The sequence below is a fragment of the Telmatherina bonti genome (genome assembly GCF_933228915.1).
Source record: "Telmatherina bonti genome assembly, chromosome: 23".
NCBI lineage: Eukaryota > Metazoa > Chordata > Actinopteri > Atheriniformes > Telmatherinidae > Telmatherina > Telmatherina bonti.
Window position 1 is genome coordinate 19,050,747 of NC_136632.1, and position 23,877 is coordinate 19,074,623.

At 38.8% G+C, this 23,877-nt stretch overlaps 2 protein-coding genes across 7 annotated transcripts in view; both read right to left on the minus strand.

The window, feature by feature from the left end:
* Positions 1 to 1,816, minus strand: part of LOC306773374 (uncharacterized protein) — a gene marked incomplete at both ends in the record, with an annotated part of 5,411 nt that extends 3,595 nt beyond the window's left edge. Inside the window, one exon of the mRNA XM_079263162.1 lies at positions 1,775 to 1,816. Within this exon, the coding sequence (XP_079119288.1) occupies positions 1,775 to 1,816 (42 nt within the window). The remainder of the gene's footprint in view (positions 1 to 1,774) is intronic.
* Positions 1,817 to 5,843: 4,027 nt separating this feature from the next.
* The window catches only part of nav3 (neuron navigator 3), a gene marked incomplete at its 5' end in the record, with an annotated part of 209,255 nt that continues 191,221 nt past the window's right edge, over positions 5,844 to 23,877 (minus strand). For 3 of the 6 annotated variants that reach the window (XM_079263304.1, XM_079263302.1, XM_079263307.1), the window contains 15 exons: positions 5,844 to 9,110; positions 10,963 to 11,166; positions 11,350 to 11,468; positions 11,583 to 11,779; positions 12,891 to 12,962; positions 13,484 to 13,638; positions 14,576 to 14,811; positions 15,029 to 15,197; positions 16,403 to 16,498; positions 16,576 to 16,673; positions 17,696 to 17,882; positions 18,651 to 18,804; positions 19,542 to 19,628; positions 19,853 to 20,019; positions 20,404 to 20,427. In XM_079263304.1, coding sequence (XP_079119430.1) covers positions 8,991 to 9,110; positions 10,963 to 11,166; positions 11,350 to 11,468; positions 11,583 to 11,779; positions 12,891 to 12,962; positions 13,484 to 13,638; positions 14,576 to 14,811; positions 15,029 to 15,197; positions 16,403 to 16,498; positions 16,576 to 16,673; positions 17,696 to 17,882; positions 18,651 to 18,804; positions 19,542 to 19,628; positions 19,853 to 20,019; positions 20,404 to 20,427 — 2,085 coding nt within the window. In that variant the 3' untranslated portion in view covers positions 5,844 to 8,990. The remainder of the gene's footprint in view (positions 9,111 to 10,962; positions 11,167 to 11,349; positions 11,469 to 11,582; positions 11,780 to 12,890; positions 12,963 to 13,483; positions 13,639 to 14,575; positions 14,812 to 15,028; positions 15,198 to 16,402; positions 16,499 to 16,575; positions 16,674 to 17,695; positions 17,883 to 18,650; positions 18,805 to 19,541; positions 19,629 to 19,852; positions 20,020 to 20,403; positions 20,428 to 23,877) is intronic. The other 3 variants (XM_079263303.1, XM_079263305.1, XM_079263306.1) reach the window with 3 other exon arrangements.

Sequence of the window (23,877 nt, forward strand, 5' to 3'; positions counted from 1 at the left end):
TGTAACTTTTGCCTTAAAATGAACACAAAGTTAAAAGTTTGAAAAAAAACAAACAAACACTCATCATTCAGAAACTTCTTTAAAAAATTAAACCCTTAATGAAGACAGATACATTTGTTTACAGATGCCAAGTTACTGACTGCATTTTGTACAGACTCCAAATAATTTTACGTCTCTTTAACTTCCAATACAAGTTCTGTTATCTGCACGACGTTTATGATATTGCTGCAGTTGTGGGTGTATCAGTGAAAGACAACAAGTACAAAGAACTGGTCATTCGATTTGTGAAATGGTGGAGAAACAATCTTATTTTTAACACAAATGAAAGTGTAAAGAGAGATGATTGTGTATTTGAGAAGAAACCGGAACAACCAAGTCATCATCCTGAGACAAGAGATGGAGATGGTAGAGGACTACAAACACTTGGGAGCTCAGCTGGACAAAAGACTAGACAGAAAAGACAACACAGAAGCACAGAACCGACTTCTTGCAGAAGCTGAGATTTCTTATGTTAGTTAATGCGTTAAAACCATGTTTGGGAGCAGATCTCGCATTAAAAATATGATTTACAAAAAGAAAACATCATCTTAGCACAGAAAGTAAGTTATTTCTCTTCAACATGTGGTGTTATGTTATACACCAATAAAAAGCCTGATTAGTCACCTTTATAATAAGGCATAACTTGCAGGGATCATGCTTCTGTGGAATTAGCAACATAGCTAAACATGTGGATGGTGGCCCTCCCAAAGCATACAAAAATCCTCTGCAATAATTTTCTGTTTGTCTCAACTTTTATTCAAGCTGTTAAGTGTATTTGATAGATTTCACACTCCCACAGTAATGAGGGAAAAAACCAACAAAAGGTTCATTTTCAGCTAAGGTTTCTTAGCTGAAAATGTACATTTTTAGGGCTTACTGAGAGCATGTGGAAGATCCATAAGCAGCCACACTAACTCGACACTTTCTTTTCAAGCTGGTCACCATTTGCTGTGGTGACATCCCATTCACTAACCAGGAGGTGTTGGAAGATCAACCTGTGTGACTGTGCTGGTCTCCCGAGCACAGACGTCAAACCAGAGCTAATTCCAAACATTTTCAGTGGGATTGAGGTCTGAACTCATGGACGGTCATTCAATCATCTCTACTTCCAAATTCTGGACGTTTTCAGTGATGATTGTGGCTTTCTGAGGAGTGTTGTCATCCTGGAGGATGGGGTTAGTTATATATTCTGGAGATGTAGGATCACCACTGGCATAAGGATCTCATTCCTATAAATGTCAAGTGCAAATCACATATTTGACTAAAATTAACCTGCCTGCACGTGAAGATTAAAAAAAAGGGGGATTTTTGGCCATTTTGGTAGGAAGCACTACTCACATGTTACTGTTGTTGTTTATACCACAAAATTACGGTTCGTCCTTGTTATACTTTGTTGTAACACTGACAAATCAGGCTTTTTAAGGTTGTGCAATATAACACTAGCTGTTATTATTAAACGTCATAAATAATCAGCTAAACCCAAACTTCTTTACTTTTGGTCCAAAGTTGTTTAGGTTGCAAGATAGAGTAACAAGTAAAGCTCCGACATTTCATTTACTATATCACAAACTACAAGTCTTGCATTTCTTTTATGTCGCAGACTTCGTCTAAACTAATGAATTATTTTACAGTTGATGTTAAATTAGCTAGAAAACAGCATTTAGCTCAAGCTGCGAGCTAACGACAAACCCCGTGCATTACTAGTGTAAGCTGTGAAACATTTCCAAACACTCACGTAAAACGGACCTGTGTTTTCCACTTGGCAGGTGCTTTCCATAATTGAGACAGTATTATGTAATTTACGTTTAACTTCACGGACAAACAACAAAGTTCACAATTTAATGCTACTAGCTAGCTACCTGCTGACCGGAAATGTTAACTTCAAAATAAAAGCATTAGGGTTGACGTAAACGCCACGTGAACCCCAGACTACAATTTCTTCTGCTACACACAGGTGTCAAACTCCCGTTTGTCTAGGGAGGGTATCCTGTAGGGGTTTTTTGTCTCTATGCTCCAACACACATAACAGAAATTCATACATAAGCTGACAAGAAGCGGCTTGATCCATTTGATGTGAATCGGGAGTGTTGGTGGAGAGAAACAACAAAAACTTGTCGGATACAGTTTGACAACCCACGCTGTAAAACCAGCAGCACATTACCAAACAAATCCCTGACTTTAGGAACTGTATATTAATAAGATTAATACATGAATGAATGGTAATACTTAAGAATATTGAAGTCAGTTTTATTGTCATTTAACACAAAGACACTTTTAAAGTATTGCTCATGTGCAAAATGCAAGCCCAAATGGGTGCATAGGATTAGTTCAACATTGTTACTTGAGGTATGCAAGTAAATTCTCAATTGCCTAATCTCTTAACTGGTCCCCAAAAACACACTTTGGTTTATTATGACAAATCAAACAGTTCAGGTTTAATGCAAAATCTATTATTCCCAGTGCTTGGTTGGTGATCAGGTCAACCACAGACATAAAATAAAACAGGACAACATTTACAGTGTCGACGTAACTTCTGGGTGATTTAACAGTCATGACAAATGTCCTTAAGATGGCAGTCAGTCAAGGCTTAGTACATTTTTGACAATATAAATACTTGAATCCTTCTTCATGGTAACAACAGAGGTCCATTCCAACTGTTAATTAATCCACAGCCACCGGCTAAAGGTCCAAATGGGATTCTGTGATTCACATGTTTGATATGGAGTCAGAATGCCATGTACGTAAAACTTGCTCATCTATGGACCAAGGAATGAAAACTTGAGATGGTGTAACAAGGCATCAAGGTCAGTCAAAGCTGTGTTTCTTCTCCTGACAGCAGGGCAGGACCAGCCATCCATGTTCTTATGCTCCAAATTCCAAGAGATAAACCTTAAACAAAGAAACATTTTAAACACACAAGTATAACTCAAACAGAGGAGAGAAAATAGCTTTAAAATACAAGTAAAACACATGGTAAATAGTAGAACTGTGACAATATGCATTTGTCCCGATTCGATTCCGATTTTTTGGGTGCCGATTCGACTTACATTGACATTCTCACAATTTTTTGATGCTGTTGATTTTTGTAGATTAAAAACAAAATAAACGTAAAAAACGTATTTTTTTGCTCGTCATTGTTCTTGATTTCAATTAGGAAAAAACCACACAGTAGTCAGATGATCATTCAGCTGCTATAATGCCCAAGAAGACAAGTTAAAAGATCAATTAAAACAAAAGACAAACATTTTTATAGTGGATTACTTTTATTTGGTTCAAAATCGATTTAACAAAAAAGAAAAACAAAAAAAAAAAAATCGATTTTAAAATTGTGTAGCAAAAAATAAATAAATAAATAAAAAAAAATAAAAAAAATCCAATTTTCTATTCGATTTTTCCCACCCCTAATAAATAGTAAATACAACTACACTGTAATGATCCATCCATCCATCCATTTTACCATGTGAAAATAAAAATAGTTTATGCATTTAATGCAGGATGAAACAAAGGGCTTGTGACTTCTCAGACAAGTTAAAGTCCAAAACGTAAAGTAAACCCACACAGATGCTCAATTCAATTTTTATGGGCTTAAAAACACCGACACAGAACTGTTCACTAATAATGTCAATGCAATCTGACAAACAAGGTACTGTCAAGGTCAAGCGTCTCTGAAATTAACAGGAATGTAGGGAAAAATATGCATAAAGAAGTCTAGGGGGACCAAGACAGCTTGTTCGCTGAAACTGTCAGGCAGGCTGCGTCAAAGCAGACATTAGCCAGCAGTATACCTACTAGACATAACTCCATGTTTTCTGGGATTCTGTCTAAACACAACTTATCATTTCCTAAAACTATAATTTCGTTGAGGTTAGGGATTTCGTTTCCATAGAACTAGCTCAGCGTTTTAAGCAACTTCCGCTAGCCGCCCTGTTAGCTAGAAACTTCTGTCTCCTCATACTTACCCTGTTAAGGAATTATGAAGTATACAAAAAGGAACAACGCTATGTCAAAGAGCAGGAAGACCCAGAAGTCAAACCAGTAGGAGTGCTTCGGCAAAGAGACCGAAGTTCCTTTGCTTTTAAGCATTTTCTGGTCTTCGGACTCCGTCATAGGAGTCGCGCTGAGTCCCATCTCCGCTGTGGCTCAGTGTCACGAGCGCTTCCCGGAAGTGAAAATAAACCAGTCCTTCAAATTAAAAACTTTCAACGTTCTCAAAAAAGTTTTCTCATTTTACAAAATAATGTTTTTCCACAGAATTAGGATTTGTTTTTTGTTTTGTTTTTTATCACTAAAGATTTGCTTTTCTATTCTCTGAGCACGCACAGACCATTGTCCTACGTATTTTCATATATTATAAACACTAGATGTTAGTAAGACATTATCAAAACATGATAATCCTACAGACTGTATTTAAAAACATATTATTATTATCATCATCATCATCAATAATAATAATAATAATAATAATAATAATCCAAAAAACTGTTGTCACAAAATCCAACCTCTCATGACAATGTTCGACAGTACCATTCCAGCTGATGTGACTGTTAATGAATATTTCAGAGCTGGGATTTAACCACACAATCACATTTGTTACTTATGTTAATGTGGAGTAATTTCTGGCAAAAAAAAACTTTCACACAGATAAGATATTAAAAAACAAAAACAATTATTATCCTTTCTAATGAAACATCAGTTTAGACAGTTTTGTATATTTTTCCTTCATTCCACTATATATTAATTACGTTTCATTGCATGAACAACCTTGATATCTCAAATGGTAAACAAAGTGAAATAATTTCAATTAGAGGTTGCAGCAACATAATACAGCCTTGGATTATGCGTCTTTTTTTTCAAGAGGAATAAAACAATGGAATGCATTTTCATCTGAACTAAAGGAATAGACAGAACTTAGTTTTTAACATACAAAGAAACAGCTAAAAATGGTACCCTGCAATGAAAACCACTATGCTTTTCCTGGCAGAGATGCTTATCAGCTCAACGCCAGGCCTCCTGTGACTGCTGGGTGAGATATATATATATATATATATATATATATATATATATATATATATATATAAAATCACACTCAAACTATTTTTCCCCATAATGCTTGTACAGCTCCCTAACTTCGAAAAGTTGTTTTATTTTTGTTGAACAGTATCTTGTATATTTTTAATTCGGGAAACAACTTTGTGTGATTTTATAAAACAAATGCATTTTATTTACAAATTGCATTCTTCATGTACATTCAGTAATTTAGAAATGCAATTTAAGCAAGTGTCTTTGTCAAATAAACTTCTAAATGTATAAAATAAATACAAATTTATTGCAATTAAGTCTTGATATTGATATCGTGATATATATTACAAGTAATTTGACTGCCACATTGTCATTCCAATATTAAATAAATGTTGATTATGCAGGGCTACAAACTGCAGTTGAGCGTAATCAAACCCAGCTCCAGATCACATGAAGACGTGTAAAGAACCAAAACATACCACCACTGTCAAAATAGGAAATTTCATGTATATAAATCTCTTTTTATCAATAAAATTATCTCTATAACATTTAGTATTATTCCGTGTCCTATTTGAGCTGAGACTAAACAGAAGCGATAATCCATCTAATAATAATTTACATACATTTAACTGTAACATTTTCTTTCAATTAACTGCTGTTGTTTTGCATACTTTACCTCTGATACTTGTCATACACAGCTAATTAACTTTTACAATGGATAAAAAGTAAAAAAATATTCAACATATTACTTGCATGAGTGACACCAAATACCATTTATTAGGGCTTTACAAAGACTACAAAATCCTCCAGATGAGTTAAATCACTGTCTCTGTCTATTTACATGATATGTTACATACAAATGTACAAAATATAAAACATTTAAGGACAAATGTTTCACTCAAAAAGAAGAAAACTTTCAAACCAGAGTAAATGCTATGGTCTCCAACTGAGATGCAACTGTAACGTGTGTGGAGAAAAGATACCAATTCATTACTATGGTGTACACTGTGTCAAAGCTCTGCAATCTTGGGAACTAATAGTCTCTAAACAGGAGAAAGGTTTGATATATGGATGTAAATGTGGTTGAGGAGCAACCTGTAACCATGGTAACTACACCCTCAGCATGCAACTTACACCCCATTGTGGACATAAATCTGACCAAGAAATTCAGTATGTGTGAACCATCTGAGGCTTGGCTGGAGAGACACACATTGAAGCTGAGCACAGTTAGGATTGTAGAGTTTAGGATTGTCCCGAGGTTGTGACAACATGACTTCTTGGTCTCTGATGGGCGTAAACTGACCACTAGCACCTGTTAGTTGTTGTGTACAGTACGGCGTCAGGTCAGCTTCGGTGCCTCGGACAGCTAGCAAGCCTAAAGTGGTGGTGAGTTTAAGTTATAATGTCCAGAGAGGAAGTGCTTCTACGGAACAACAGGCATTCCTAAAGACGGGAAGGATCCAAAGGATATCATGGCAAGATAAGAAGTACTGGAGCAGTGCCTTTTTTCATAGTGTGTAATTTTAGTGTGTTAAAAACAGCTTCTGACTGTACACCATTTGCCTCCTGCATTGGCAAAACATCCAATCACCACAAGACACACACCTGTTTCTGACAGCGTGTTGAGTTTTTGCATTCTTTTTTTTTTCCTCTTTGTTTTCAAAGTACAATAATTTACTCAGCGGGTTAAGCATACTGGAACATCAACAGGGCAAAACGCATCTTTGATTCACTGTGCAAGAATTAAGTATTTACAACCCACCCCAACCTGAAAGTGTGCAAAACCAACCCACTTAAACAAAGGAAGGATAATTAAAATTCTAAATGGCTTCCGTCCAATACACGCATACATAAAGGTAAAGGTCTCTTCTCAATGCATCCCCTTTAAAAAGCTTCAAAACATGCTCATCAGGCTAGAAAACCCTAAACAGTTTGGTTGTGCTCCTGTCAGTTCAAGTGAGCCCAGCTCAACTGGGCATAAAACAACTAAAAAATACCCCCACCCCCCCCCAGTTTTATAGTGTGTTTTTAAAATATTTATCTGTTTTGAATTCAGACACAGCATCAAGTCTTTCATTTTCTAACTGTCAGGAAGAAAACAGAGCCATTCAAAGGGAGAAGGAGAGGCTGTTTGTTCCAACTACAAGCAGCCTCTTTGATACAGCAGGAAGCAGATCATCGTCTTCCAACTTTTCACTAAAGTCAGTGGGAGCAGAAGGTACCTCAAGACATTTTGCACATTTAAGGCAGTGAAAAAGCACCAACATCATTGTTCCCTTTTTCAGCTCTTGGCTGATCAAGTTAAATTGTATAAGAACACAATACTTTTGGTTCTGTTTTGGTACCTTGTGGACAGAGATGGATGCAGATGCTGAACAAGAATGCCAAATGAGAGCTAGCAAGTGCCAATACTAGTGATGGTTTAATTTAATTCAGTGTGGCACTTTATTGTCACCATCTAAATTTTTCCAGTTGCAGTAAACCATGTGGTTCTACTTGAAGGCTCCATGTCCCCCCAGAAGACAAGGCCTACTGTTCTCATGGTGCACTCAAAGCTTAAAAAATGACACAAGCTGTGTTGTGTGGAAGGCCAAGAACAACTTAATACACAGTAAGTCTACAACCATGCTCAGCTCTGCATTGTGTTTTAAAGTCTGTGGGTGTGAAAGTTTGGCAGTCAAATAAAAAAACATTGGCACTTATCCATGTTGCCTTCACAGTAGCACTGTGGCCGGATGACACACAGTCAATACGCTTTCGTTGTGCTTGTTGTTGGCATGAGGGGCAGCAAGGAACGACTTGGCAGTGCCTGACGCTGAGGAGGTTCAGGAGACCAGCACCACGAGGCTCAACTGAAAACTGAGTGCAGGAGTGAGTATGTGTGTGTGTGTGTGTGTTACTTTGCAATGATTGCCTCCTTAAAACCTCCCTATCATACATCAGCCACATCTCATGCCATCAAGATCAGCAAAAGTAAAGTGGTAAACAGCTAAAGAGGTTGTTTTAACCACACAACAAACAGCATGTTTTATCAAACATTACTGAGGCATAAGTTAATCTGATAAATCCAATTTATTTGTAAAAAGCACCTGATTTAGCCACCAGAGTGCATTGCACCTTTGTATATGCTCTACACATGTCCCCTCTTGCCTTCCTTAATAAGTGAAATATCAGAGGTCAGGGTCGCCAGAAGTGCTGGAGATACAGCGCCTTACCCAGAGACATTTTGACAGGCTGGATTGTTGATCGAATGAGGACTTGAACTGAGAAAAATCTCTGATTAAAGGAGATTCTCCCCCCTGCTGCCTGGTTGTGAGTGCATTCATATGTGTATCTGTGAGAAGCACCTCCGTAAACAAAGAGACATAAACAACAGAAACTCCCTTCCCAATGTAAACATCTGAAGATATAATGGGGTAAAAAACAAAAAATCCACTTTTGCCACATGATGCCCAAAGCTCTATTTAGTTCCACTTTGCAGATGAGACTTCTGGAGTGAAACTCATCTTAGCTGGGATTTACTCATTGGAAGTAAATATCAGAGGAACTAAATTCCCTCATCAGAAACATCTTCATTACATATATATGAAAAGTTGTATTCTTAAAATGTTATACATCCATTAAAAATAACTGGCTAATGCTATTTGATGCCAGTAAAATAGAAATCATCCAACATGTAGTATTGTTTAACTTTGTGACGACTGAGGACCAAGTTGGCAAAACTCTGTAAAACATAAAATAATCAGATTTAATATTGCACCATCACTATGTAAAAATAGGCATTTCTCTTTCAAATGGTTGGTATACCATTTTGGATAATAAAACTTTTCATATATCATACATCTGTGGGCTATAGAGGTGTCTGGTAATGATGAAAGTTCAAAGGTTTCTGGGATTTAGGGGCTCGGGGTCTGCCAGCGCAGCTTATGGTCTCATAAGGCCGATTCCAGTGAGGAGTCCAGTTGGTCGTCATGGTGACTGGTGCTGTCGCTGTCGCAGCTCTGCGTGCTGGAGTAATTAGCCGCTTCCTGCAGCCGTAGCAGCATGTTCATCTGTGAACACAGAAAACTCTTTTAAAAAAAAGACACAGCATTGCAAACAGTCTAACTACAGTTCCAACCTACTAGTTAATCTCCACTGTTTGATTTTTTTGAGGGCAATACATTTATATTATTTTTCAGGCTTTTCATCAAGCATTTAATTATTTGAGTGTAATTTCTTCAAACATCTCAAAAATATCCCAAAGATCAGAGAGCAGAAGTGTCATGTTGGTGTTGGCCATGCTAAAAATGGTGATAATGGCATACTGCGAAGAGTATATTTAAGTTTTAATCCTAGTTTTAAGAGTCTAAAATACCATTGCAGCCTGTCTGCATTAAGGCTATGCATAGACACATATGGATGTTATAATGTTTTAATGCCACTTGGGGGCAGTGTCAGAAATCTGTAGAAAACCTGTGCTATGGGCTGAATGCGCTTGGTTGTGTTGCTTTTCGTTCAACTTTTCTCTGAATTTGCTAAGAATTCATAGTGGATAAAAAAGTATGAACAAAGTAAAAGTATCATCAAAGTAAAACTGAAGCTATCCAAGAGATTAAGTGTTGTCATGATAAACTGAACCTGGTATCGAAACAAGAAACAATGGTCTCGTTTCAGGATCAAATTCACATCCTATGGCTGAAATTTAGAGGATGGATGAAGTTATGCATCATGTATAAACATATACACAAAGTGTTTTTTGTGTAGCAGTTGGAAGCCACTCTTGACTCCAGGAGATTAAACAACCAATTTATTAAGTAAAACATGCATCAAAAGAAATATTCAGAGGTGGATTTGGTTATTTTCAGATGGATAAACTGCTTGTCTGGGTCAAACTTTCTCATTTTCATGCTAAACTAAGCAAACTGAATGACCAGATTCCTGCTTGCAGGTTTACAGTATGAAACATTTTGCACCTGAACCACGTTCAGTTGTCTTCAGCCAGTAAGATTAGACTGACTCTATAAAAGTGATTCAGGATAACGTGGCACATCTGTCATCTTTTGTGTACTGTGCCTTTACATGTCAACATGTCAATGCCTACAAGTCTGAAAGAAAAAACTCCTGGCTCTTAAAACCATCCCAGGAATGACTCACAAGCCGAGATTTCTGTGAAACCCTTCTTGTAGTAAATCAACACAATAAACCAGCAGAACTTTTCATCCTTGCAGCAGAGCTAATGGTCTACATAGTGCTGCGGCGCTGCTGCATCTGGTGAATCATCTCAAGTGTTCCTAAATTAAGCTTCAGCACACCTGTGCTGAAATTGGCTGAGCCTGGATAGACACACACACACACACACACACACACACACACACACACACACACACACACATATGCGCATAAGTGCATTACACACATAGTTTTAGTTAAATCAAGCCAGTTGTTTGTTGGATGACTACCCTTTAATTCCTCTTGGGCTGCAATAAACCACTAAATGGAAATGAATTCTCTCTCCACCCATTTGCTTTCCTCCCATATGAGTCCATCCTCTAATGTGTGTGAGTGGGATTGTTTTTCTATGCTTGTGCGCCTGGAAACAGGGAGCTTAGTTTACGCGTTGGGTCTTACAGGTTTATGGGGACCAAAATTTTGGATATTAAATGTACGAGTGGCTTTTTGATGTTTAGAGCTTGCTTTTAGCGTTAAGTTTAGCATTAAGCTACTGTTCATGTTAGTCATCAGGGTTAAAGATTAAGGATTGGATTGTCCCAGAAAATTCCCACTCAGGTAGTAAAACGGATTTAAGTGTCAAGAGTACGTCGATAATCTGCACTATGTTTGTATGTCTTTCACAGGTGCTGCGTTCTTTTTAATCGAAGCTCCCCACAGTAAATTCTGTAATGCTACAGCTGCTGTCCTTACAAGTGGGTCTCCCTCAGTGTCACTCTGAGACACTTGTTTGGAAGACGCCCCCTCCTTGGACGAGCTGTAGCCGTCGTATCCCACATCCTCCGGTCTGAGCTGAAGTAAAGCCTGGCCGTCCTGTTGCAGCAAGGCCACACTCCATGGATATGTATCATTCACCCACTTGGATGGGTCCTCCCACACCGCTCTTTTACCGTACAGCTGCAGAGATGATTTGAAAAAAAAAATAAAATAAATAAAGAAGAGATATTAAAAAAAGAAACAATTTGATAAATTTTTACTTATTTTCTAAAGCGTTCAACAGTTTCATTCAGAGTTTTAGAAACATTTCAAATCCATCAATAACTTGTGATCCTCTTGAATACACGTAAAATCACAAAGTACCTGAAGTCCTTCTCTAACCGCCTCGAGCAGGTAAGGAACCAGGGAGTAGTTCCACAAGTCTGTGAACCAAACCCGAGAGCCTTCTACATCCATGGGACAAGACAGGAAGAGACGAGGGCCTGTTGGGACACAGTTTAAGTAAAACTAAAGACAGGCAACAGACAGTGATTGAAGTAAAACACCACAGTACAGATGCTACAGAAACTGTGTGTGTGTATGCATGTGTAACAGACCTATGGTGACATCAGATGAACTGTGTGCCTCCAGGAAGCTGTTGAGGTGATGCCATGTCTTGGGGATCCAGTCGATGATCTTAATCAGGTCGTTGCTGCGCATGTTCTTATTGATCTCTGTCTCTATCAATTTCCGCCGCAGGAAGCGTCCCAGGAAACCTTTGATTGGCTCAGTGTGGTTGGTGCACAGCACCCATCTATGCCAGGACAAGATGATCAATGACGGAAACAAAAGCTCAGGAGATAATCTATCCACATAGAATAAGATTTCTTATCAAAGCAATTTATACGATATTATGACAGATAAGATGATGCTTCTTTCATCAGTGTTAGGGTCTAGCCTACTAAACTATAGTAGAGTAATATTAGATCCATGTGTGGCTCGTGATAAGCGTTCCTTAGCCGCGCTGCAGTTGTCAAATCATGAGCAGGTCAAACATGCTAAACATAAATGATCCTCACTCAGAGCATGCATCACAGCCCATTAATTTTCATTTAGCAAGGATAATTATCTGGGAGGCATAATTACAGCGGTCCCTGTGGAAGAGTGCCTTTAGTTTACAATCTGTACGACGCCGCATGCACACAAACTACAAGCAATTTCTGCCATTTGTTCATTACATGGAAGATTTTATTACTTCAGATAACAAAAAAGAAAATAAAAAAATGTTCAGATCTAAAGTCCAAACACCCTGCATTGTTATTATGTCATAACATTTTCATTGACAAGTATCACAGCTTCTCTGTAGGAGGTCTTTAGTTGTGTGCTTGTCTTCTTAGCACTTCCCTTAGAACTTTTCATGATGTAGTAAATCTAGTATCCCTTGAGGTATTTTGTTATGGACTTTAAGGTGTTTTAAGATTTAGAGGTAATTTTTTTTCCGGTTTTTCTTATCTGGAATTGAATCAATTTCCCTTCATTGCTTAAATGTTTCAGTCCTTATTCTGGTAATTCTGTCAACAGAGGTTTATTTGCCTTTCTGGTAATCTTAGATCTGTTTTTTCTAAAGATGACTTCCATTGCTTAAGTCACCTGTCATGCCTTATTATATGTCACAAACTGAGGAAAAAAGATATTTAAAACCAAAAAACTAGATTGTTTTCATATAGGTTTACTTTGCATTGTAAATCCCTTTTCTCTCTAAAAACTAAATAATAAACAAAAACAAAGTTTTCCTTAAAGGTCAAAAGCAATGTTTCATCATTAACATCTTATTATTAACTCACTGTTTGACTTTTAACAACAACTTTTATGAGAGGTGTCAAACATTTGCATGTTAGCATAATTGAAAAAAAAAAAGGTCAGACCTGAAGTTGTGATGAAGTTCGAGGTTGGGAGAGGAGGAAACTCCCTGGCTCATGGTCCCAATAACATATGGGCTGCACAGAGACAAAAACAATGATTACTCACACTTACATGCAGGCTGCTCTTCTAAAGTAATGTTATTGGGTACTTTAAAATAAGAGATGTGTGATTTGTTGTGTACTTAAGTTTATTTAAATACACATTGTTAAACACTTTAAATGCAATAAGAAAGTGAGTGGCTGTTTTAACAGACCTCACCTCCAGTTTGGTAGAATAATGGTGTTTTGATTAAGCGTATTGTCCCCCTGCGACTTACATCCAGGTTTGTAATATTTGCATGCTGCTACTTCCCTTTGACAACCATCTCTGACTGAAGGCTGAATAAACAAAAGTGAACCAGCCAGACTGCTGGGACCAACATTACAGCTTGTCCCTCAAAGCCAGGGGTGTCCAAAGTCAGTCGTTGAGGGCCGATGTCCTGCGGGTTTTCAGTATATACATGGAAAATCTGCAGCTTTGTGGCCCTCAAAGACTGGAGCTGGACTCTCTTGCTCAAAGCTATTTCATCTTAGAGGAGAGAAGAACTTTGACTCACCATTTGTGGTACTTGCAGTTGAGGAAGCCATTGAAAATGTCACTGAGAGAGCCGATATGATGGAGGTTGTCCAGGATGACCACAGTGGGGAGCTGTGCGTCTGTTTCCTCAGAGTTACACTGCTCTGCCAGGCTTGACAGGTACTGCCGCAGGTCCTGGGAAAAGCAGAAGTTATCTTGGTTTTTTTTTTAAATGACACAATTTGAGAAGATAGTCAAAAGAAGAGTATAAATCTGTATCAAACATTTTTACTGTGATAACTAAAGAACAGTCACCAATTACTGTTTCGAAATCAAAGATAAAAATTGAATTAATGCATGAATTGCCATTTTCTCAAACTTGTACAAACATCTTTTAAGGATCACTCCAGCTTCTCCCTCGGAATTTTTCTCAATGAAAGCTACAATCCCACCATAACAAGGCAAACAAATAAAACAAATGAACAAAAAAACAGTAGCTTCAAGCGTTACATGCATTACTGAAAGCTAGGTGTTTCCCACTTCCAGCTGGTCAGACAGTGACGTTTGGTCAGGAGCTTGCAGCATCAATTTTGAACATAAAAGATTGCTGAAAAACATGAAATTTTAACAGCAAGCTTTTCCAAGCTGGTACTGTGACAACCACTGGACGTGTTGCTGTGGCAACACAAACAATGCAAGTGAAATTGGGTTATTTTTTAAATTCAGCATCATAAAATGCAGAGTTTTATAAAGTGATCCTGTTGGTGTATACGTTCAGCGCAGCGCATGCACCACTTCCTACCGCAGAAGTAAAACATTCTACAGATGCACTGTGTTCACTGTGACAAGTGGTTCCCTCTTCGTGTGTCTTTATCCAAAGAAAATACTTCTTTTTTTTTATTTTTTATTGGTAGTTTCAGTTTATCAATAAGTGCTAAAAAAAGCATGGCAGGACACTCCCTACAGTCAGAATGAAATCCAATAATCACAACATCCTTGTCAAAGAAATGCTGTCATTATCTTTTTGCAAGTGAATAAAAAGAAAAGGGAATATTCTGTATCAAATAATCCTGCCCTGCAATGTCTGAAATCCTGAAAAACAGAAAAACTGGAAAGCATCCCTTCTTCATACCTTGCTAGAATTCTGGTCCACGTTGAAGCTGGCCACGTTAAGATCAGTCACTTCCTGCCCCATCTGGGAAATAATGTACTCGGCCAACTTGGCAGCCAGGAAGGATTTTCCTGTGCCACTGGGTCCGGAGAGGATGATCCGACGATGCTCCATCAACAGGTTGAGGTACCGCTGGACTATGGGTTTTGGAATAAGTGTGTCAAACACAAGGCTGTCTGTGCTGTTCTCCTTCACGCCTACGATGGAATGGAAATACGAAGGAAAAGATAAGAATGATATCCAGATGAAGTATTGTATTTTTACATGCAGCATCTCTACAACATGTGGAAAACCACCTCAGGCATGAAATATGTGTGTGTGTGTGTGTGTGTGTGTGTGTGTGTGTGTGTGTGTATGAAAATATCAACAGTCTGTGGTCCTTACAGAGAAACTCCTCCTTGCTGATTGACATACCTTTGAGGTTAACCTTTATAATGTTGTTGTCTCCCACCAGGTAGCCACAGGGAAGCAGCTCAGGCACTTCGGCGGCATGGGAGCGAATCACCTCTCCCATCCTGTAGCACACAATGCTGTCTGAACTGAGACCCAGACTGGTCACAGGATCCACGCGAAACACATACTCCTGCAGGGAGGGAGGGCAGTAAAAGATGAGCTACAGCACAATTGGAGGCAAATTTAACTGTTATTCATCTCCAGTAGTAGATATGTTTACAGAGCAGTGATACTGTGGTTTGCTGCTTCCCAGCATGAAGAGAACTGGTCTCAATCCCAGCCAGGGAGTTTCTATGTGCTGCAACAGCCTGCATGTTTAGTTAAATTGTTTCAAATAGGTTGTAGCTGAATTTGAATTCAATTCAATGTTTGAATTTTATAAGCCTTTGAATTTCAAGTACCAAAACTTTAAGCAGTGAATCAACATACCTGAATTTTATTCATCTGAAATAAATGCTATAATTTTCTAATCTTTTTTTTTTTTGTTGCAACAATGTTTTCAGATTTTTAAAATTCAAGACTCAAAATTCGAAGATAAAAAATTCAAAGGATAAAAATTCAGAAAAAATTCAGAAAATTCAATGGGCAAAATTCGGTGGTTAAAATTCGATGTCTGAAAATCTGTTCCACTTGGATAACTGGTCAATTCATGATAACATCGAGTTGGTATTCAGCCAATCACGACACACTGACTTGCATATTCCTCCCATGTAAGCTTTGGTTCTCTCTGCCTACTCCGGCTTCCTCCCACCATCTAAACTGATCACTCTAAAGTATTCCTAGAATTGAATGTGAGCATGAATGATTATTTTTCCCTCTGTGATGGACTGGTGACCTATTGAGGGGGTACCTTTCTCTCGCCCGATGATTGCTGGGAAATGCTCCAGCTTCGCTGTGACCATTAATTTTTCAGTATATAATTTAAATAATATATTCAAATGCTCACAATTCAAAAGTCTCAGGTGGGGCCATTACCTTCCTTTATGTTGCATCAGAGAAAACTATTTCTTCTCATTTCATTAATAAAACCTTAGTACCTACAGACTGTAGGCTGCAGTGCAGAGTTATGCTGGCATTGTCTGTAATTAGTGTGCATACTGAAGCACTGCGGAACACATCTGTGTTTTTATAGCTTGGGCTTCAGTCTTGTTTGTGACATTACTTTTTAAATAGTCGCTATAAGGAGATGGAAGTGGTTGGTGTCGGGTCCTTACAGACCAATGCGCCAATAATTAAGAGCCAAATGGTTCAACTCGGGGACTAGCTTATTAGTTATAAATACTTTAAATCAAATAAAGTTTCATATGTTATTAATCCAAAACATAATTTGCTTACTTTGAAGAGGCGTCGAATGACTCCATCCAGGACATCCCACTTGGTTTTCCCACTCACACCTATAGATCCAATCAGGTACTCTTTGCACTGCATACCCTGTAGAATTGCCAGAGTAGTTAGAACAGGAATCAGTGCAACATGGTGGTTTTACTGGACAAATGTGATCCACCAACCTTGGTGGTGTTTGGTCCACTGCTGATGCTGACCACTATTCGAACACTCCGACCCTCTTTACGTAGATTACCCTCATAACTGTCATCGAGCAGTATATCTGAAATTAAACGTTAATGTTAGAATGTTAATGTTAACAACTTCAACCAGTTTTAAAAAGTTGGAATATTACCTATTTTATAAACTGTCCACTAATGCGGCCGCCAAACTGGGTTTTTTGTTAACAGGTCAAATAAAAATTTGATTTGCAGAGCTTCAGTTGCCGTTTTGACTCACAAAACAGTTTTCCTTTAACTAGTACTTTAATTTTTTAAGTCAATATTTCAACCTAACTATATACACATCCAGGGATTCAGACAAGCATTAATATTGATTTAGCTATTGTGCCTGTTTGTTTAAATGAAGTGCAATATTCGCTGCTGTGTTTCAGTCTCTTGCAGCTTCTGAGGTAAATATTTGGCTCTACAGATGATAGGCACTTTGTTTTAGTCCATCAAATGCCTGTTTCTACTATTAGGAGCTTTGTGCATGGCAGGTAACAAATAAAGCACATTGTACACAAATGGGTCTTGTTTACCATTTCACAAAAAGCTCTTGCAACTCCATTCACAACTCCCCTTCTATAATTTCTCCAAATGTTCTTTTTCTTTGATTGCATTTCAGCGAGAGTGGAAGAGGCTACTTTGTATTCAGCAGGCTTTCCTTCGCCCTGTACAGGAGTGATAACGGCCCCTTGGCCTGCTCGTCTTCCCACACGCCTCTGCTCTTGGCTGATCCTGCCATCAATTAACGAGAACCCAGATCCTCGGAGGGAGCTGCGCCTCCTATGTTAATTACAGGACCATCGAGAGCAGCAGTAAACTCTTCGCAGGAGGGAGGGCAGCAATTTCATCACTTCATGTAGCTTTGATAAATCTTGTCTGGCCATTTCTGTTGCTTCTATTAAAGCTAATATGAAGACATCTAGTTCAAGTTAATGCTAAAGAAAAATACTGTTGCCCTGACAGTTGCTGCAGACTTTACCTTAGTCTGTTGGCTTAACAACGAGCTGATGATAAGTGGTCTGAGGTTTACTTCTGATAATATTAAGTCTGGTTGGCATGCTGCAGACACTGAACTGACCTGACATGATGGTGTCGGTGATGTTAAGGTTATTGAGGGAAAGCCCCAAGGACTGACGCGAGGAAGACGAGGAGGTGCTGGAGGTCTCAGATGGTGGCCTGGCAGTCTTGACAGGAGTGGCTGTTGGTGTGGCGTTACCACTAGACTTAAGGCGATCATTTTCAGCTTTCAGAATCTCAATCTCATTCTGTACATGCAGAAAATGAAAAATATGAGACAAAATATAAAGTTAATTCAAAACAAAATGTCTTGCAATCAGGCTGGTTATTGTTGCTGTTTGGAAATTTTTATTATTTGGATTATAGGATGTAGGAAGATGTGTGATCTTCTAGGCTCTCTTTAAATATGGAGTTTTATATGATCCCTATATCTGAAGGGTAGAGTAAAAGCTTGCACAAGGGAGATAACTTACATCCTCAAAGATCCACTGAAGTGAAACATTTAAGGTGAATATTCTTTGAATATGAGGGGTTTTACATATGAAATGACTCAGCATCTCTGAAAATGATCCTTTGCAATGACAGATGTCCACATATTTACACTGAGAAACCTTGATTTGCACTTCTTTATTCTGTGCTTCATGGAAAATTAGATGGTTTATAACAACACCTCAGATTTAGGTGTCAGTCAGTAAATCTTGAAATGAAGCCGACATCAAAGTGAAAACAAACACAAAAGTCTTTAACCAGAGATTTGAGGAAGTTAAATCTGCTGTCAATGAACCATCCTGACTATTCCATTGTATTGCCTGGTGTGATTTTAACAGGATGCCAAGTAAACACGGTGTAAAAATAACAAGAAATGAAAAAATATTGGAACCACTGTCAGGAGAGCAAACAGCTTCTCCTCAATGAAGCTAAGATGAACTGGGATTAGCAGCAGCTACACAATAAACATCCAGAACTGTAGTTGTTTAAATGAACACCCAGATTTTAGCCTGAAACATTAAGCTCACCTGCATGCGGTTCATGGCCTCTCGGATCTGGTCCAGGTGGTGGGCAGAGCTGAGCGCCTCCAGGCGGATGTCTGTCAACTTCAGCTCTTTTTCCCGCAGCTCATTTTTCAGCTGGAGGATGATTTCAGCCTCAGCCTCAGTGCATTCACACAACCTGCAACCGGGTTATACACAGGGAGGAGGAGGGATCATGTTATGGGTGATATCAAAGACACACAGATGTACACAATCCTGAGAGAGCACATGAAAGGAAGCAAGAACGCTGAAGTTTAAAGGGAAGTCAGAGGTAAAGACTGAATGAGGTAAGAAGGAAAGGGTTGTGTGTGGTCCAACAAATTGCTCCTGCTGAAAACTATCAACACACATTTTCTTCTTTCTAACTATTATATCTGGTGCATTAAAAATTTCACAACCAATGAATTCAGACAGTATTTCCTGTCGAGCTGACAGAAGCTCACTGCATTGTAGCATCATCATAATAAAAGACATTAGTTCTGATTAATATCAGCATGCAGATGTTATTTTTGCATGGTTTACTTCATCATTAGACATTCAGAGGTTTCCACATATCTAGAGAAAACCATATCAGACGTTAAACTAAAATGATCTTTAAAGCTGCCACACAACACAGCAGATGTGCACGGTAGTTACACGCTTTCCAAACCATACGGATCCTGAGGAAGTGACATACAGGCATTTTCCATCCTTTACTTAACTCACTGCTGCTTATTCTCAAATGACACCTGGACACTTTGGAGGTCCTGGTTCAGGTTGTAAACTGTAAAGATCCGGTCAGAGATTTTACAGCTCTGAGACGTAGGCAAAAGTCACACTAACACCCAAACCACTGCACACACACTCCCAGGGAGCATGCCACACAGCGCCTGTTACCGAGATCGGTGTTTGTAGACGACATGACCGCTTTGCTCTTTCTTTGGCGTCCAAATGAGGGAGGACTTGTTATCACAAATGCACTTGCTACAGCCACAGGGAAAAGGATGAATAGAGTGGTTGGTGGAAAGAGTGAGGTAGGGGATTTAAAGGCATTTGTTAAAAGGAAAACAAAAGAAAGAAAATTACTCAAACAGACGAAAAGAACCAAGAAGGCAAGAGTGCGTCTGTATTAGTGTGTCTCGTATGCATATATATTTGTTCAGCTGTATGATAAGAATCCAGATGTTGTGTGGAAAGGAAGAACTCACTCTGTGGTGGAGGGGGAAGACCGCAGTGTGGCAATGCTGCCCTGCCTGTTGTCATGCTGCAGTTTGGGCGAGGATGGCAGAGAGTCGGTCATCTCCTCCATCTCGTCGTGGGCCGACTGGGATTTGGTTTTCTTCTTGCTGAACGCCTGCTTGAAAGAGCTGCGTAACTGCAACAAACACAGAATAGCACGTCATTTTTTTCGGTATCATTCCTGGCGGGGTCGCGTCTTGTCAAATCAGGAAGTCACTCCGTGCTGTTTTCCAAGCAATGGCCACGGTCTGTTTTAGATAAAGAGGTAAAAAGCAAGGCAGTAAGTATAGATGAGAATGGGAAAGGTGGGGATGGCAGGCTTTTCTTTAACTCATCCTAAAAATGAAAAATGAACAGGCAGTCCAAATGATTGAGGGAGGCACATGGGAGAGAACGAACAAAGGGGCAGGGGTTGCTGTATCCATGCTGGTGTTCCCAGAGGAGGGAGAGAAAAAATGGGAAGAAAGGCGGAGCGAGAGATGGGAAATAAACACTGCAAGACACTCTGGAAATCACTGACCTGAGCTGGGATGGAATCAGCCACCTGAAGATGCAGAACATACCCAACATTAAGCCACACAAACACTCACTTATGGTCCCTTCTCACCCACCTACACCAGAATTTAATCATCCAGAGGGAATTTATTGTACAAACAGGAGATATTACTGTAAAGTTAAGCTTAAAAACCAATCAGAAAACAGCATGAAGTTGAAGATGCAGCACAGTATCGACATCAGCTAGGTCATAAGGAAAGAACTGTGAAAATATTGATAAAAGAACCAATAAAGCCCTACTATGTGGTTTGTGGTTTAACAGCCCATAATATGAGCACTTCTAGGCTGATAATTTCATATTGATTTAAATCCGCCAAGGAGGTTATGTTTTTACCGTTTGTTTGCTTGTTTGTCTTCAGGATAACTTCAAAAGTTATGGGGGATCTGGATCACCGTTTGGATCCAGGACTTTTTTCAAAAGGATTCTTTAATATTGTTCTTGGTGGAGGTTTCCGCTCTCCGAGTGCTTTTCTAGTTTAGAAAATGTATTCTGTACCACACATTCCTGCTGCTTTTCTGAAAACACTTTATTTTAGCTTCTGTACTTTTAAATAACTACTTTGTTTACTGAATTGTGAAGCTGGGTGACATATTGGTATAGTGGTTAGCACCATGGCCTGACAGCAGAAGGTCACTGGTTCGGTCCCTGGCTAAGGAGAGTGGCCTTTAAGTGCAGAGTTTGCATGTTCTCCCGTGTATGTGTAGGTTCTCTCTGCGTACTCCGGCTTCCTCCCACCATCCAGAGACATGCAGGTTAGGTTGTTTTAGGTTTATCTAGTAATGTATGGGAGCATGAATGGTTTTTTGTCCCTCTGTGTTGGCTCTGTGATGGACTGGCGACCTGTTCAGGTTGAACTCGGCGTCTCGCCTGGTGGAATCGGCTCCAGCTTCCCTGTCAACCTGAATCAGACTGAATGACGTTGAGCTGTTTCATAGTTTGTCATGGTTTTTCTGTTCAGGGCAGGTCGAAAACCTCAATGTCATGTTACAGGATTGCACAACTAAAGAACATTATAAAAAAGCCTCCTACAACAAAGTAGCCTCTGACTAGCAGCTAGCTATTTGTTCTGTCTTCATAGTGGAAAAGCATCTTCCCTGGGTGCCAGAAGCGAGCACATTTGGGCTGGTTACTGAAAATGGTCAGGTCTAAATGTAAAATGCACCACTGTAGATATGATGACACACTACACATTAAGAAAAGTGAGTGAAAAAAAAAAAGTTGGGTCAAATTTACCCTAAAAACGTGAAGGAATTTTCCCTGATATAGGCTTCCTGCATTTGTTTTAAATTTGCATTTTGCATATTGGGAAGAATTATTTTCATATCTAAACATATGGAGTCCTGTGTTATGGAGTCATCTGAGATTAGTTTTCTACTCTGAAAGTTAAACAGTTATGACTGAAATTGCTTCATTAGCCTAATGTATTAGATGTTTCTCCAGATTAACTGATCGACAGTACCAAGTGTGGAAAGACTGCTAAGGATTATGGGAAACATATATATTCAGCTCAAAGTTACATTTTTGTGATTGTTACACTATAAATTTGAGTTATGTGCTTTACTTGTTGTGGTTTTTTTAAAAATATTTATTATGTTGGGATGTTTTATTCTGCTTAAATGTTAAACTTTGCAACCTTAAGTGTTGTGGATAGTACAGGGAAAGATGCACCAGGAGTAGCACTGGGAGTAGCACAGATACTGATTATGAACTTACAACTAAATTTGGATAAATTAAATGATAGTTTATGGGATCAGATCATTCAGTTTGGTTTAGGTGTTTTATTCAATGTGGTATCATTATGTGAATGGAACAAGACATATACTGTGAAAGTACAGAATTTTCCATTTAAACACTTTAAACTTAAGTGTCTGTATGGTAACAGTGAAAAATCCTGGTATTTTTCTACTGGGACATCTGATTTTCTATAGACATGTTTTATAGAGTTGCACCCTGGACGCCATCTTTGGCATCATCTTCTGCCTCAGAGAATCCAATTTATGAAGGGAGAAGTTATCCATCTCACACAGCAGCTGTTTTGATTACATGTCAATGTGCTGAAGTTGTACCTGTGCATGAATGTTGTGAAGAGCAGGCAAAGCGCTGTGGATGTTTCAGGGTTTCATACACACTCAGAGAACTGAAGGCTGGGGATTAGCTACAGCCAGAGGATGCTCAGTGGGCTGAATTTTGCATAGAGATATAATATTAAGACTTTAACACCTTCCTGCTCTGATTGCTCTGTTTATTTGTTAAAACACTGTGATATAAGATGGCACAGCTGAGGTGTACCAAACAACGCACTGGATTGGGATTTTGCATTTGTGTCATCAGTTAAAGGAAAACAGATCTTTACAACACCAAGAAGGCATTTGGGGAGTTTAAGGACATGTGGCATTTTACATGGACAAATAGTTTTATAACACAGTGAAAAGTAGTGAAAGCTATAACTGTAACATCAACAAATCTTAAGTTTTGTGACTTTAGCTATGATTAGTAAACAGCATTAAATCCGATCCACGCTTGAGGTTATAAACAGTATGTAGAACAAATAAACCATTTTAGCCATCTTTCTAGCATTTATTGAAAGGAAATGAACTCTTCACTGTCCTTGACTTGCCTCCCTGCTGGGAAGAAACTTCCAGTTTCTTCTTCAGTCACATATCACTAACCCCAGTTCAACCCTGCTCACCACCCATGATGCACTAAACCAGAATTTATGCAAATAAATAATTAACTCATGGTGAAACAAGGAACTGGTTGGTATTCATAAGGTTGAGTGTATTTTTATTTTTTGTGAGAGTGGGGTTGTCTCACTTAACATGGCAGGAGTAAAACGTCCGACTAACTTTTGGACTATTGGATTGTGTCTCATTTCAAGGGCAGCCGTTATGCATTGCAGCTAAGACTGAAAACTGGCTCTGGTTCTTGTGCTCTTGGCTGAGAAGGAACTTCTAATATGTCATGTGTCTGACTCAGGGGGCTGCTGCAAAATGCAGCACTCAGGCAGAAATGCTGTACAGAAAACAGCAAAACCAGAGAGAAGAGGAGAAAAAAAAACAGCTTAATGGTTGTGAATGCTATGGATTGATTGCGGGGATTCTTTCCAATTTATTACCATTATTGTCTGAAGTAAAATAGGAACTATGTTTTCCTGAAAATAAAGATGTTTGGGGAAGTTGTATATCAAGCTGCTTACTCTGGTTATGGTATCTGAATAATGATGAATTAGCAACTGTTCAAAGACAAATTCACCAAGCACACGAGCAGCCACTGAACTGTTGCTTAAGCAGAACCACCGCATTGAAGATGGAAGTGACCACGCCATGTCTTTTCAGCTTCGTTTGCCTGCTTTTGTGAAGTAGATGTGCCTCAAACAACAATAGCTGCATAGTTGACTCAGCTAGAAGTTCTCTCAGCCATTAGCTCCTGATTAAACAA